Below are 17,327 nucleotides of genomic sequence, written 5' to 3'. Positions count from 1 at the left end.
CCTTGGAGAGGGAACCTCTCTTTTCACTGTTGTCTACAGAGGGACAATATGTTCCTATCTGCAGACACTGAATTCCAAAGTTACTGTAGGACTCTGTTTGGGTCTGGTAATCTTGCAGAAAGAGGCACTTGTACCTTAGAAAACATGGAAATCTGTGGCATCATATGATTTTCATAGAATTCTTAGAGTTGGAAGGGACATTTAAGGCCATCTAGTCCAACTTCTCTGCAATAAACAGGGACAATCACAGATAGATCAGGGTGCCTAGAGCCTGATCCAGCCTTGCCTTGAAAGTCTCCAGGAACGGGGCATCCACCACATCTCTGGGCAACCTTTTCCAGTGCATCACTACCCTCAGTGTAAAAGCTTTTTCAGTCTTATTATTTAAAAAAAATTGCTTAATATATGTTGAAAGTATTAATACAGTTACATAAAGCTTAATGCTAGTGTCTGCTACAGAGCTCCCTGTGTATCGTAACAACTCGAGCTCCTACAGTCTTCCAGCTTAAAGGTAGTTTAAAGGTAATTGTGGAATTGCTGTCCTCTACGCTATAATCCTGGTGTGTAGGCGTGTGTGTTTGGAGCGGGTAGCTGCAGGAAGTACTGCTCAAAAGATTGTTTGAGATTTGCTATTGAAATTAGGCTTATGAGCGGAGGCTCCCACATCAGCATAAGATGACTTTTGTTTTTGTTAGAGTTTGTGTACATTTAGATTAGTTGACTTCTGGAAAAATGCCGTGATGTACTTACTTTTTTAGTATACAAACACGAAGTATTTGAGCAAGGTGTGGGGGGGGAGGGAGACACTGTTTTATCAAAACAAGGCAGGCTTGATTAAGTTGTCAGCTCCAGAGAGTTCTGAGGAATGGGCTCCTGGAGCTGCAAAAAGAACCAGAAGGTTTTATTAAAAATTAATAACTTAGAGGCTTAAAAACATATCAAGTATTGTGTGTAAGGTTTATCTGAGACTGTGTGAGCCAGCACAAGTTCTTCCAAAGGCAATCAATAGCTCATTGGTGTGCTGGATGCTTCTGCCTTCCAAAAACGTAGCGGTATACAATATAACAGGTGGTTGGACAACGTGGTTCTGTCTGCATTATTTTTGAGCCTTATATGAACAAGTTTATCTCGATGAAATATGTTTGGAGTGATAACTGGGAGTCCTTACCGTGAGACGATTCTGCTGACCTGATTATTTACAATGGGGAGAATGACAGAAAGAAAGTAGGAAGGCTGATTGAGGAGAGAACATTGGCAAAAATATGTGCTTTTGTGAAATGTAAAAGGTTTATTATAGACATCAGAATGGAAAAAAAAGTACTGATTTGCTATTTAATTTGTGTCAGTACAGAGAGTATTTTTCTTGGTTGGGGAAACAGTGTGAAAGAAAGGTTGATTGCTCTTCTCTCAAAAATGATACAAGCAAGTTCAAAAGAATTCACAGATTTGAGATTTATCTGAGAAATAACTTCACTGTGTTTCCCTATCATCCCCATGTGGAATAAGAAACTGAGGGGATTATCTTAGCAGTGGGTCTGGAGAAATATGGATCCAGATCTTTCAACTTTCAGGATAACATCTTAATTGGGAAACTGTAGACTGTATGGTGGCTCTTTTTTCATCTCTTTTGTTGAAACTGCTTTATTTGACATAAAATATTTTAACTTCAAAGGCATGGAGTGTTTTTTCTAAATGATTTTAATAGCCAGATAGTTAGAGGATTAAATTCCTAAATGACACGTAAGACTCCGGTTCCTGCCCAATAAGTATGCAATGTCATAAAAAGAAAAACAATTCTCAAGTAAAGCCACCCCAGAAATCTTTACACCCCACTATTTAGGAAATCTCAAGATATGGAAACAGTAACTAAATGCATTTCAATTTGTGTCTCCAGTTGATTCAGGTTGAACAATGGATTTTAATTACTTCATGATTAAATATAATTTTGCATCTGTTTTGACAATAATCTCCAGATTACATTGAGTGTATATGTAGAAAAATATTTCCAAGAAAAGTGAATTATTTTCACGTATCTGGATGGTAACATTAATGCACAGTCCTTGATCATTCACAGATGAAAATGCAGATGTTCTCATAGGGCCACGTCGATTCGTTGACAAGAAAAAGTAAATATCAGACTTTTTGTGGAGGAAAGTGTTCGGTGCCTGCTGCTGTTATTTGTGTTCATTTTTTCCCACTTAGCTAAGCGTCTCTCCTTACTTTTGTTTGGACTCAGAGAAAAAATCTTTATTAATACAAGCATAGATTTAAGCATTTTAAGATTTTGGAAAGCCTTTCGTGCTCGTTTGTTGTTTTTTGGTTTTTTCCCCTCACGTATATTTAACAACAATAGAGGAATCCAAACCATAATGCAGTAGCAATTGAAAATAGATGTCTATAAAATGTATTAAAGTAACTTTTTGTACAGCACTGGGCTCTGATAGTTTCCTTTCCAGCCCTCTGAAAGCCACCTACAAGAAAAGGAAGAAGAACCTTAGTGTCAATAGAGTGCTGGTATATATATTTTCAAGCATTTAACTAGAGTGTTGAGAAATATTTTTGTAAGTTTTTTTTAGTTGTGATGGAGTGAAAATTACATATTTCAGTCTATTTTCTTATTTTAGAATCCTGAGAGCAAACTTTTATATAAAAACCAGTCATTGACATTGCAGTTTTAAAAAGAGTGTCTTGGGGATGGGGACTCCAAACTGCATATCAGACTGTCCACTAGACACCTGAAATAGCAAGAAGCACCACAGAACAACTAGGAGAACTAGTAGTTAAAAAAAAACCATAGTTTAGGGAGCTCCAAAAAAACCAAAAATTGTTGTCGATCAGTTGTTAAAAGAGGAAATGTGCAGGGATGTATATTAAAGTTGTATGCTAGAAGAAATTCTCAGAACTCGTATTTTAAAGGAATAAGGAAACTCAACCAGGCCCTTGAAATTATGTATTCAAAGCTGAGTTATGGTCGTCGAAATGGGGCCACAAATGGGCTTCCATGCCCTTCCATGAGGTGTGCATCTGTAATGTTTTATGGGTGGACTAGAAGTGGCTCAGCTCTTTTCGCAAGGCTTCAGATGCGAAGCAGCTCTGAAATGGCAGCTAAGCAGTGTGACCTGTGCTAGTAAACCAGCTAAGAGGATCAAGGGTACTTTATCAAGGGTGAAGTTTCAGTGAAACATTAAACACTGCTTTCTGAAGCAAGGAGATATCTATCTCTTTGCAGGAGAATTGTCTGAAAGAATGGATTCACCTCTAAGAACAATATAATCTTGGTTTGACTGTACTTGCTCCTAACAAGTATATACAGCTTTGAAATATGTCATTCAATACTGTTGTTTGTACAACCTCTATGTTAAGTCTGGATGAGCTGACACAAAGGGTCTTCACCTCTGTAGGAGTCAGGCTTCCACATTGAAGAGAATAACATATATATATCAGATTTTCCCTTTTGAAGAGCTCATAACCTGGATTGTTTGTGTTGCAGTCTATTGATCTCACATTTTCATGCAGGAAGCCAGGGAAGTTACCACTGAACAAAGGATCACAACAGTGTTGTCCATAATTTTAGATGCTGTGACCACTGCTTGTATTTTGAAGGCTCATTGTAGGCCTCATCCGTTACACTTGACCTCCTTCACTAACCCTGGGCTCTGAAAAAAAAAGAAATTGCAAACTAGATATTCTGAATGAATGTCAGCTGACCCCAAACCATTCTGAGATAATCCCTCTTGGAACACACAAGCTCACATTACTGTAATTAGAACTGTACAGTGTTCTAGCTATGATTTCCGTAACAGCAGCATGGCTTTTTGTTGCTTCCTCTCACATGGTGAGTGAATTATTTCTGTGCAAGATTGCTCTGTGAACTGCAATAAACCTGATTTCTTAAATTCAGTGCACTGGGAGTTTGAAGAAAGGGCAGTGCCTTGATGACACAGGTGGAGTCCTCAGTAAATGCCGGTGATGGTGTTGGTACAGGTGACTGCTTGGGCTCTAGAGGTTATGGCTGCTTTTCAGGGACTTCTTTGACATAATTCTTTAGTGTGAAGTAAGTGTGCATTCAGAGCTAGATGATCTTAATGAGGACTAGATGAACCACAATTATGTCATGGCTTAGGGAACAACATTTTGCATGCAAGTGCTGTGTAATTTCTTGGATTGCCCAGTGTTTGACTTACCAAACATTTCCTTGCATGTATCTTTATTTTTAGTGTACTTTTTCATCTCAAATGAAATGATCACTATCCTTCCTCACTGGAGAAGATTCTGGGGACATGTTTTGCTTTCAAAATGTAACTTTTTTTCCCCCTATTTTTAAGCTGAAATTCCTCAATGATATAATTAAAACATCCTGCTGCTGGCAAAACGTCAGAGGATATCTTCCCCATTTCTAAAAGATAACATGAAATTTGCTTCTTCAAAGAAGTAGAAAAAGACTGAGAAAAGAGATGTAAGTTAGATGTTAGAAGGAAATCCTTTACTCAGAGGTGGTGAGGTGCTGGCACAGCTGCCCAGAGAAGCTGTGGTGCCCCATCTGTGGAGGTGCTCAAGGCCAGGTTGGATGGGGTCCTGGGTAGCCTGAGCTGGTGGGGGGCAGCCCTGCCCACGGCAGCAGGTTAGAACTGGATGATCATTGAAGTCCCTTCCAACCCAAACCATTCTATGATTCTATGAAACAAAACTTATGATTGATAGCTGGAGAGAGTGAACAGCCCCTTTAATTATTCAACAATTTAAAAACCTGAACATTTTGGCTGTGGAGGGATATTAAGGAGAACAACAGAGACTTCATTGTTCAAGAATCAAATGAGAAGTCCACCCTCTTTGGCATGTCGTATTTGCAAGGAAACTCCTTTTCCACAAGCAGAGTTCCTTCATTTTGGCCTAAGAAACTGAAGATCATTGGGAATAGTAAACATTCAAGATGCAGAAAATATATTTTCCAGCTGCTGCTACTGAAACCAAAGGAAGAGAATGTTGTTGCATGAGATTTTGACAGCCTTTGCTGAAGGATGAGCCTCTTCTGCCTTTGGTTGAGTGAATGGGTGGGTTGTACTCTTGGACTGCTTTCTGGAACTGTGCTGAGAACAATGCTTCATAAATTGTTTTCAGCTGCAGTACTGAGCATCATCTGGACAATGCTGAGTAACTCTGTGACTGACATTAAAGGCACGGCTGGGCTTTCAGTATCTCCAGAGCATTACGTTCTTTGAATCTTTGAATCAAATACAGCATGATTTATGCTCTTAAAGCAACAGAGTTTAATTCAGCAAATCTCTGACTTGAGTTAGATATGGAGGAATTAATCCTCTGTGGCTCACTTTCTTCATCTGCAACAGTGGATGATGGCTGCATCTTCTTGTTGTCATGTGTCTAAGAGTGCTTGGAGATCCTTATCCTTAGTAAAAAGTATAGGGTGCAGTGCCAGGAGCAACCATTAGATTATCTCCTGTGACCTTGTATCACAGGCAATTGCATTACCCACGTATGCAGCTCACTAGCTTGTGCTAGAATAAAACAGAATTCACACTGGGCTAAACCTTATCTTCGAAAAAAATAATAAATCAAGTCTTGAAGATGCTAAGGGGTTGAGAAGCCACTATCTCCTCTGGCTGCTTGACCAGTGGTTAATCACTGCCACTGCTGAATTCATCTTCATAATCTGGTGACTGGCTTTCCTTGCTCCTCTTTTTAGTAGACTGAAGATCTCTTTGGCACCAAGCATTTTCTTGTGGCAAGATATTTTTTATTCTAATCTCACTACCCTTCCACCATCTTTTGTGAAACAAAACAAATCAGTAAATCAAGTCCTTAAAGTCTCTTACTGCATGGCTTTTTTTCCCCAGTTCTCAAGGCACTCCACTCAAAGAAAAACTCATTGTTTTTAAAGCATGGGCAACAGAGCGCATGCAGCATTCCAGTCTCTCTTCAACCTGTGTACAGCAATAAATCACCTTCCCAGTTTTGTACTTCTCTGCTTTTGCAGTCCAAGACCTTGCTTTCTCCAACATTACCCTGGGATTTTATGCTGAGTTACTTGCCTCCTTCTAGCTTTTCACTCTCCCAGGGTTAAAACTTTCCAGGAAATGGGCTGTCCCACTGGGGCTTTTGTATAGAATTTTTTAATTAAGAAAAGCCTGAATGTATCCCACTGGAATATTCTTTTTCTTCAAGGTAAAAAGCATGAGAATATACTTCAAATCATTATTAGGTATCACTGTACAAACACTTCAGTTTGCATTTTCCATGTACAGCAGATGTTTGTAGGATAAAGACAAAAGTGAATGGGAAAATAGTGCTACTGTTTTCACTAGCAGCATGTAGTCTCCATACCTATGGTCGGAAAGTGCAGCAAAACCTAATGTTACCTCTTTAGATCAAGAAATAAGCTTAGCTAATAACACAGTCTAATTGCATTTCTGTGAGAGACTGTGTATGCAGAGAACAGTCTAATAAAACACAGAATACATATGCAGTCTGCAGATCAGGATCCTTATGACCCAAATCTCTGTTTCTAATCTGAATATGTGATACACGTGCTTCTTTTCCCCACAAATCTGTGCAACTCCTGTTTCTTGTACTCCAAGTCAGAAGGTAAAAAAAGGTACAGGATTTCTCAATGCTGTAAATAAAGTACGGTGGTTGAAAACTAAAGCTGCATAGGACAGTAGGCTGGAAAATCAACAACAGCTAGAAATGGAAAGTAAGATTAAAGGTAACATTTAGCCACAATGTTATTCTTAGCCACTTTAGAATAGTATGTATTTAAATACACACATGCACACACACGAAATAGCAAAGCTTACTTTGTAAAGTTCTTTGCTCTCACTTTCAGAAGCAGATGATTGCTATTTACTGTAGGGTTGTGAACCACAGGAAGCTGGCTTTTTTTAGCTCTCTTGTCCTGGAAAAGCACGGTCTGAATGACACTCAATAAAGACCTTCCTTCCTTCCTTCCCTTCCAAACCCAACACCCCATCCCCAGCTGTGGCTATTTTCCTTGACTGCCTGTCTGAGCGTTCATAGCTCAGACCACTGAGGATTGTTCCAATCATGGGATGATTTCTGTTGGTGATGCTGAGCCTCTGTGTTTTGTAAAAGGGCCGTGGAGTGTGATGATGTAAGCCTGTCTGACCCAGACTGTCACAAGTAAAAGAACTTTGGTTTGCAGTGCAAACATCCCTGCACTCAGAACCTTGGTAGGAAAAAAAAAAAAAAAAAAAAAAAAAAGAATGATGAAGCAATGTGTGACCTTAGGAACCTTGGGATAGCAGGAACAGTTTTAACCAGTTTTTGACTGTGCATGAGATAGTTTTTTAATGAGATGAGTTATGTTGGCTTAGCAGTGTGAAGCAGAATTACCAGTAAGTTTTGACATTTGCCATAACTAAGTTTTATGTGAAGGCAGATATAAATCTTGCCTCTGAGCATCCTGTGCATACAGAAACATAGACAATGAGGTGCTTAGATCAATAGCACAGTTCAGGATTCTTTTTATTCCTAAGAGAATAACTCTGGAATTAATTTGGAAGGAAGCAAAACAACATGGCTGAAGAACAAGAGCTGCTTTGCTCTTTGCCCAGCATACCATTTGCTTTCCAAGCTGCAAGAGCACACTGCTGGCTCATGTTAAGCTTTTCATCCATCATGACCCCCAGGTCATTTTCTGCAGGGCTGCTCTCAAGACTGCTCCTTCCAGTCTGTGCAGATGCATGGGATTCGTTTGGACCAAGTGCAAAACCTTGCACTTTGCTGTGTTGAACTTCATTAGATTCACCCAGGCCCACCTTTCAAGGCCGCTGAGGTCCCTCTGAATGGCATCCCTTCCTTCCACTGTGTCAACTGCACCACTCAGCTTGGCGTCCTCAGCAAATTTGCTGAGGATGCACTCAATTCCATCATTGATTCACCAATAAAGATGTTAAAGAGCGCTGGTCCCAAGATATCATCTATATGGTATATATCATCTAAATGTCATCATCTACCTCACCTCATTCTTTGCAAAAGTGAAGGAAGAGTTCCAGGCTTATTCTACCACATAACAAGGTGATTTGATGGGAAAACTCCAGGTCTCATTTTGACATGATTTTATGGAGATGTATTCCTAGAGTTGATTTTATTTTATTGAATCTCCTCCTCTGTGTTGTTCCTGAGCTTTAGCTGGGACTTACTGAATTTTATTAGTTTCTAAATTTCATGTCTGTGCAGCTCACTGACAAGGAACTGAAGTTATTACAATAGTTTTAATAGCAGTGTGTTTTTTCATCTTTGGTTTTATATAGGTTTCATTTATAGTTCCTCTTTAAATGTCATTCTTAAAACATGAACTGGTCTGATTGTTCTACTAAGGATTGTGGACACTGGAGATATGTGTCAATGATTGGTATTATATTCTATTTAACAAGCTGAGAAGTACTAAGAACTTAAAGATTTGAAACCAAAACTATTAACAAACTTGCTGGACAGGATTCAGTATTGAAAATCTTACCCATAAATAAAAGTAAAATGATATCATTAGATTTCTCAAACAAGATCTTTTTTTTCTCCTCATGGAGAGAAAAGTTTGGATGAAGAGAATAGTTGGCATTTGTTCATCACTGTAATAATCTTTGACAAATAAGTATTTCAATGTCAGCTGTATGGTCCCCTGAGTGTAGGTGCTCTGATGGGTATAGGTGAGAAGTATCTGAGAGATCAGTCATGGCAGGTTCTTGAATAGGCTCTATGTGGAAGAGGTTTGATTTTACCATAGCTGTTGTCTTTAAGCCTCAATGGTGTTCTGATGATTTTGGCAGACCACTGGAAGTCCACTGCACTTTGTTCTACCTTATATCTGTGGTATGTTTTTTAACTCCAGCACAGCATCACATAGGACCAACGTGAACTATGTCTTTGCTCATAAACCCTATTGAAACCCAGAGGGATACCCACTGAGGAGTATAGTGTAGGAAAAGTAATCTTGAAGTTTTCAAGGCTTCTTAGCTCTGGCTGAGCACTCAACAGGAGGCAATTGAGAAGTTTCCAGCAAAGCCATTCTTTCTAGTGGTTCCAGTAAGAGTAAGGTAAAGTTGGGAGTGACCTGTTTGGGTTTCACAAAACCACATTAGGTCCAGCAGAGTCTGCTAACTCATTTTCCATCCCATGCTCAAGTGCTACCTTGCTTCTCTTGTTAATGGAAGTGCTCTTGCTGTGCTGTACCTGATCTGACAGATGTTGCTGAAGATGTGTGTAGGCATAGTATGTGTGTGTGTGCAACAACATGTTGGCTGATTTATAGCTTGGATAAATGGCTTGAAGCAGCTGACAACAGACTACTGAGATTCAGATGCACTTTGCATGATATTTCACTTCCATGCATAATGAGGACAGCAAGAGAGATGACAGCTTTGAAAAACTACTTTGGCCTTCCAGCACAAAAGGACTTGACATTTAAGTTCTTTACTATGAGAGTGGTGAGGTGTCAAAACAGGCTACCCAGAGATTGTGGATGCCCCGTCCCTAGAGGTGTTCAAGGCCAGACTGGGGCCCTGGGCAGCCTGGTCTAGTATTAAATGCGGAGGTTGGCGGCCCTGCCTGTGGCAGGGAGGCTGGAGATTCATGATTCTTGAGGTCCCTTTCAACCATGGCCATTCTGTGATTCTGTGACATCTATGGTAAGGGAGCCATATAATGCAGCTTCTCATGTAACGGTTTCAAACTTGGCCTTCTTTATCATTCACAAAGCTGAAGCTGTGGATGTCTAATGGACAAAAGGGCATTTTTGGTGAAAATAAAGCCAGCAGTCTGGCTTCTGGAATCCTTTCATCTTCTCCTATGACACAGAATGTCAGCACCAGGGGCTGAGCCACCTGAAATATTTCTGGGTTCCTGCCCTTTGTGCTAGCTCCCAGTCCCTCCTCTGATCAGAGGTGGCTCTTTCTGAGAGAAAGTAGTGAACAGTGCTGGCTGTCTTTATAATAATCTTTTTAAAAGTATGTATATCCTTGTCGCAGATGGAGGCTGAAGCACTGCATACTTCACTTGTAAGAGGAAGGCAGAAAGATATTTACTGATATAAAATAGATGTAAGATGGCAATTTGAACAATGGTGACAGTGACTCAACAAGATTTGAAATGGCTAAGTATCCTTGACTATTTGCTATGCAGAGGCTAGGGAGTGCGTAATGAATCTAAGCTCAAATCTTAGAGAAGCTACCATAGTTTAAAAAACAATATCTCACTTGCTGAGGATCTGTTGTCAAGGTGTCATCACATCCCAGATGAATATTGGTTCAGGCGTTAAGTAACCTCAAGAAGTGTTTATTCTCAAGGGGAGATTCTGGTGTGCAGCCAGCTGCTTTGCTGGAGCTCTTAGGCTGCTTCCTATTTAGGGGGTAGTATGATTGACTCATAGTCAAGCAGCTTAGAATTGGATCTATTGAATAAGGTGTCTGTGATCTGTTCTCTGAGCATTCAGTTTGAGACAATGTGGTGGTCGTTGACTGTCTCTGGTGAAACCTTGGTTGTTATCAGTCTCAAGGACAAGGTCTTTTGCACCTCACTGCATTCACTAAGCCTTGGGAATAATGACCAGTCTGGGTAAGGGGGCAAGGAGTGCACTGTCATAGTAATTCTGTGTGGAGGTAGAAAAAAACTAAAAATATCTCTTGTATCTGTGTTGTAGCCTAAGAAAATGAATGTGAAGCCTCATCCCCAGTTAGCTAAGTGCTGTGACTGAAGTAAACACTGAGACAGGAAAGCAGACAGTATGCACATTTTAAAATGTATTGAAAAAGCATCAATTCTTTTTTCAGCATTGCTTGAGAAACCGATCAGCAAAAGACAGGACAGTGAAGCTGTACAGAAGGCCAAGATCCTTTATGCATCCTGTATGAATGAGAGTAAGTGATCTGATTTGGGGACACCTGTGTATTACCCATGTTTATACAGGCAGGCCCTTATGCTCTCCACTGGGTTCTGTGAGGCTTTGTCCAGGACTGCCATGCCAATGTGTTCACAGACGGAGCAGAGGCACTGGATTCAGCTGTTTGTTTTTCCCTACCTGGAAATCCATCAGTGCCAATAAATCTTTGCTTCTCCTGTGGCTGTTGCTGGATTTGAATCATGTGGAATGTAACTGTTGTCACACTTTGACATTTCAGATAAAATTGAAAAAGCTGATGTGAAACCACTATTAAGCATTCTGAGGCATTCCCCTTTTCGCTGGCCTGTCCTGGAATCTAACATTGGACCAGAGGGGCTGTGGTCAGAGAGGAGGTTTAGCTTAGTGCAGACCCTGGCAACACTTCGTGGTCAATACAGCAACTCTGTCTTCATCCGTTTATATGTGGCTGCTGATGACAAAGTCTCCAACCGGTATATCCTGAAGGTACAGCACAGCATATCTATTAGTTTACTTTGCATGGCATTTTGTGATCTCATTTTTTGAAACCAGTGTACAAGCCAAATGCTTACATTTGACTATTGTTGCTATTATCTACCAATTTGCAGACGTACGTAAGTGCCAATTCATGGGAATGCAGTAACCATTAGATTACACGTGCATTGAAAAATATTTGTGTAAAGGATATTTTCTCCTTTCAAATGACAAAAAAAAAGGTAAAGGATGTTCCCAGAGTCCATGTGTGTGAAAATTAGAGATGTGGATATCTTGTCCTGGCTATTCTGGATGCTGAGTATGGCTACTTATCTATGAAAATGAGGAATGGTGCATCAGTCACAAATATTTTGAAGTTGATATATATTTTTCTTGAACAGGAAACATGTTATATTGTACTTATACAGCACCTTACAACAACAACAAAAAAGTAACTCAAAGTCTTCCAAACTGGAAATACAGAATATGTCTTTTACTGAAATTCTTTTGTTTTGGAGCAAAGCATAAAGTTTATAGCACATGAAATTACACAATTGCTTAGATTAGTGAGAAAAAGACCAAAATCAAAATTGCCTAGCTGTAGTCTGACAGAACTCTAGAGAGAATTGCAACACTTACTATGAGATGTCATCATGGCAAGATCCAGTGCCTGGGTCAAATGCATTGTTGTTTTTTAGGAAATAGAGTTGAATAACCAGGGTAGATCAGCTCTGTGCTGCTATGAGAATGTAATTTATAAAGGCCAGAGAGAAGGGACAAAGAAGAAAGGTATGCCACTGTTAATCACAGAAAAGTAGTATCTGTGGTCCATACGTTGGTAGTATCCTGGCGAGCTGCAGAGGCATATCCAAGAATACATTTTATTTGGGACTCAAACAAGAGTTCAGGGTGGTGGTATGGATGTTGTTTCTGAATCAGTACTTTGAAAGGACCTTTGACTGCAGTGTTGGACTGGTATGAAATTCAAGGGTAAATTTTCTTCGTTTCTAAGGAGTTTTCCTGAATGGTCAAGGCAACTACAGATCAACAGTTTGCTGCATTAAGGATGTCATTCTACTAAGATGCCATTCAGTTCCTGTCAGGATTGCTTTGGCTGAAGATTTAAGGAAACTGAAATGGTAGAATCAAAAGAGGAAATATTTAGCTATCTCCTGTCATACTTCTGCTTTTAGTCCATGAGATCTGCCAGGAGAGGGTTTGGATAGGTCTGTATGGCTTGTTCTTTGAAAATGAATTATATCTTGCAATATGTTCATTTGGTATGCTTAGCGGCCCCTGTGAATCGGGTATCTAAATAACTGGAATTCTACATCCTCTGAATAACATACTATTCCTTGGGGAATTCTGTTTTTGTTGTTAATCTGATTAAGATCTTGATCAGCGGAATGCATCAGCCAGTATTCTACTTTGTCAGTGTTTTAACAAATTCCCAGGAGTGCAGCTGTACCAGGGAGTATTTCAATCTGCTTGTGAAAATGGATCGATTGCAAAATTCTGTCTTTGTTCAGCATTGCAAAAGCATGAATGGATCAGAAAAACAGGAGGTTCTCCAAATAATGTTTTGTTCAACATTCAATATAATATTCTTTTTTCTTGAAGAAGTTGATTAGCTTTTTTGTTAGTATCTCATGTTTGTGCTGTATTTCAATGGATTATCAAACCTGACTCTTAAGCCAGAAAAATTTGGATGAGCACTTAAAGCAACAGTGACGTAGCTGAAATAGACCAAATAATCTGAAGTTAGCAACTGCCAGGACATGCATCTGCAAAGCATGAGAGTATAGAGGGTTTTTTTTTCTTTTCTTTTTGCTTCAGTATATGGAAGAAAGGTATTACTGTTTTTCAAAGGATCAGAATTGCGCTGAACATCACTGCTTCAGTGAACATCTGCTTTCAGTAGATGATTTGTTTTATGTTGTTTGTCGTGTATCTTAAAGCAAAGAAGATATTTATTTACTCATTTGAGATTCTATTTGCATTTAATTGGGTAATTTTTTTATAAATGTAGAAAGTGTGAAATATAAATGCTGTAGGATATAGATTACATAGGCTTTTGTGAAATAGTATGAATAAATACCGTATTTCTTCACTACTTTTAATAAACAAATAAAAGGTCAGAATAGTAGTCTTAGAATATCAATTTTTTTTTTCCTTTCACATCAATACCTTTTTTGGAATTTGGAAGTTGGCTGAATTATGCTATCAGATTTGGCTTCTGTACTCTAACTTAATTGATCATGTTGAAGTGTCTTGTGAAATTTCTGTTTCTAGTATGAATTTTAAGAAATCTGCTTCACTGTGATTTTTGGCTGGTTAAGAACTCGAAACATTATGCACGTGTTCCCATGTTGTCATCATTTCATTCAAAAGACTAAGCAAACCCATTAAACTTTCAAGTGTGATTTTAGAAATTAAGTTGAAGACCTTATCCAACAGTAGGGTAACTGTAGGCCAGCAAGTCTGATCATAGTTTGAATCAGAAATATTTAAAGCCTGTGTCTGCCATACATCTTTATCTAATGTATTGGAAACATAACAATTTCCCATGCATGCAATGATTTCTGAGGCTGGAACCCAGCTGTACTTCTGTTCAAAAAGCCAAATACTCATTACGACACTCAATGCTGGCCTAGTGTGAAGCTCAAATGCATGAACTTAATTTCTGTCAAAGTAGGCTAACGATGCTTTCCAGGCACACAACAGCTGACAAGCTCCAGCAGCTAATGGACATTTGGTCCATACACTAAGTTTTCTGTCCAAAATTGATTCTTGTGCCCCTGAAATACAGGTAACATGAATAGTTGTCTGCACTCATTGTTTGATCCCATAGACTCACTCCTTTTACATTACCCTACTTGCTAATGGAGCCATGAACACATAAATCAGGCTGGTGATATTTTGCTGTAGTATGTGGCTCAAGGTACTGAGGGTGGCATCTGAGGCTTCCCAGATGGCATTAATATGATTAAGGTAACATCTATCAGCACAGCATAGCTTTTTTTTTTTTTTTTTTTAATTAAGTGAAAATCAGGCAATTTTTCAGGAATGTATTATGTATTAGATATTTACATTTATTGCTATTGAGAGAAATATGCAAACTCTTTCAAGGTTGCTAATATAGCTACCTTTAATTATTAAATGTTTTTTTCTTGTTATTTTTAACAGCTAGATCAAGCAAGCCTATCTCTCTCATCTCGAGAGGATTACCTAGAAAACACCACAGAAGCTAAATCCGTAAGTAATACTAACAAAAACTCAAAATATCTATTTTTGCTATTGTAGATTTGACTTTGTTGAGCTCCAGTCTGGGAAACAGTTATGGTTTGGTTGGATTTAGATTTTTCAAGATATTTCCTATTAGGAAAAAAAACCTCAACCACAAGCACTACTGCTACAAACACTTGCAAAGTTTCTCAACTGAAAATTTTAATAAGAAATGGCGTCCCTTGATTCTTTACTTCCCCTGGAAGTAAACACACCTCTGGAAATCATCAGCCACCTGCCTGGTTTTGTATTTTCAGCATATAAACAAGAAGCCAGAAGACCATGTGCTTCAGGTGCTCTCTGTAGTCTGAGACTTGCAGAGCTGTGTCCTTATGAAGGACCATCTAGGATTCCAACAGTGACAGTTGCCTGGGGCACCCTGCATTCAAGGGCAGCTGTCAGAGTTCATTAGCAGCTGCTGCTATAGCTACCCTCACCTTAGCCTTCACCTGACCTGATGTCAGTGAGAGCCTCCACAATTACTGAGAGGTCCCAGAGTTTCCTAGACCACAGACAAAGAACCCAGAAGCTCAAGTCTGTCTCATGAAAATGGAGCCCAGATGCTGCTCTGTCAGTTAGCTGCTCTCCTGGCCAGATATCTATCATCAAATTAGCCTGAATTTATTTAATGAAGGGAACTTGAATTCCTCAACAGATCTCAGTGCTTCATTTCCTCTTCTTCCTTTCTCTTTATTATTTCTCAGTACTCTGCCATAGCTTATTAAGAAGTTTTCTTGCTGCTTTTCTGTGGAAAACAAAGCAACTGTTGATGTACATGTATTGATATTTGATAATGCCAACACCTTTTTCATCTTCCTTTGATGAAGGCCTGTGGGCAGTGTCCAGCACATACAGCCCAAAGTTCATGGAAAACAAGCACTTGGATTGTCATGGGGGCAAGTTACTGCTGTTGTTAAGGTCTTACAGTATTGCTTCCATTTTAATTTCTCTGAGAAGCTAGTGAGATTTTAGCCACATCCACTTGAGCAGATGCCAGTATCCAAAGAACAGTATCTATTTAAAAATTACAGATGGTAGTATGCCAGGAAATGCTTTTGCTTTTGGGACACTACAGACCAGCAGGAGCTGATAGGATCCCTTTCAAACTTCTGAAAGGTGGTGCTGGAGAAGAGATAGCACAGAAATCACTGCAATATAATGATTGATACATACAGTGTTTTCATTGACATTTGTGTAGACACACTAGGCTAAACAGGTTTTTTTAGGATAGCTGGATGGCACAGAGCACTTTTGTAGGTACTTGTGTGCTGTAGCAGAAGCAGAAGGAAGATTCCCTATCTTCTCATCCACCAAGCTTACATCTGTCTGTAAGTACTTCAGTCCTGTGCTCATTACTGTGTGAGGTTGCAAAAACATACACATTGTCTAATTCCATTGTAAGAGCTCTGTGTTCTCAGCCAAGTCCAGAAATATCATTTGCACTTCCCAAGATGTATATACTCTGTGAATCACAGCAGATCGCTCTGTCTGTCATCCACAGTATGTTTATGGCATTATTTCCCCTTGTCTCTTCAATGGAAATGGACGCTTGAGGTAAGGAAACTATAACTCTGGTTGCAAGAGTATGAAAGTACAGTGTATTCATCTCCTTGCTGTCAGCTGGATATTTATGTCCTAGTGCTACAGCTGTGTTGAAGTGCAAATCCTGTGATAATTTCCTTTTTTTTTCTTTTTCTTCTTTTTCCCCAGTACCGAGATACATTTTTGCAGTTCATGGTTGACACAGCAGTGCTTCTGGGTGCAAATGCTTCACGAGCTGAATCTGATATGAAGTCAGTCCTAAAGCTGGAAGTTAAAATAGCTGAGGTTGGTAATTTTATGTGGAACTGAAAATTGCTTTAAAAACCAAGGGCTATCCTGTTTCAGAATGGAAAGTTGTTACATTAACAACCTTAGCAATAATGTTTCTTGGAGGAGGAAAGGAGCAAATCTGATGGAAGAAAACAAAGTGTCTTCTTGCTTTAGTTAATTGCTAAATTGAATATATATTCTCAAGGGCATTGGGTGAAGAATTAAAAAAATAAAACAAATTAACAAAGCCCTTAGCCAAAAATAATCATAGAATCATTAAGGTTGGAGAACTGGAGGCCATCCACAACAGCAGTAATGCGAAGTTTCCATCTCTCCGCTGAATGTAGAGACAAAATTTTGTCAAAGCTCCGCATGAAAGCAGGTATGTTCAGTAACAAGAATTGTTGTATAATCCCTAGTAAGCACAATTAATTATATAATCATCATACTGTGTTTTGAAAACAGATAGTCTTGTTTGTTACTTGGGCTTTTACTGTATCCTTTGTTCCTGTGTACTCTTTCTAAGTGAACGTGTATCACGGAGAACTTCTGTGCTTGGGAAGAGAGACAGAGGAAATAAAAGAATGATTTTTGATTTAGGGATGAGTGGCATGCTTCAAGAGATCTTACTATGTCCAAGGAAGATTTCAAGTAGATTTGAGTTACTGGAGGAAAAGGAAAAATTTAGAGAGGAAGAAAGCAAGCAAGTTCAAGAAGAGTTTATAGATCTGCCATATAAAAGGAGAAGAAAATATTTTTTGTCTGTATTGCTTGAGCAACATTTAAACTGCAGACATTTACTGCAGAATTTTGTTTGGAGATCTTCCAGCTGTTTGGTTAGTCTTGTGTCAATTTCTGCCCTGTCTAA

General features: G+C 39.1%; 1 protein-coding gene across 1 annotated transcript in view; it reads left to right on the top strand.

Annotated features, from left to right (window-relative positions):
• Nucleotides 1–17,327, top strand: part of PHEX (phosphate regulating endopeptidase homolog X-linked) — a 96,338-nt gene that overhangs the window by 12,600 nt on the left and 66,411 nt on the right. The window contains exons 4-7 of the mRNA XM_048955236.1: nucleotides 10,800–10,886; nucleotides 11,148–11,374; nucleotides 14,549–14,617; nucleotides 16,358–16,474. Coding sequence (XP_048811193.1) covers nucleotides 10,800–10,886; nucleotides 11,148–11,374; nucleotides 14,549–14,617; nucleotides 16,358–16,474 — 500 coding nt within the window. The remainder of the gene's footprint in view (nucleotides 1–10,799; nucleotides 10,887–11,147; nucleotides 11,375–14,548; nucleotides 14,618–16,357; nucleotides 16,475–17,327) is intronic.

This window comes from Lagopus muta, chromosome 1 (genome assembly GCF_023343835.1).
Source record: "Lagopus muta isolate bLagMut1 chromosome 1, bLagMut1 primary, whole genome shotgun sequence".
Lineage (NCBI taxonomy): Eukaryota > Metazoa > Chordata > Aves > Galliformes > Phasianidae > Lagopus > Lagopus muta.
Note: the sequence above shows the minus strand (reverse complement) of the source record. Positions and strands in the feature narration are given on the sequence as shown.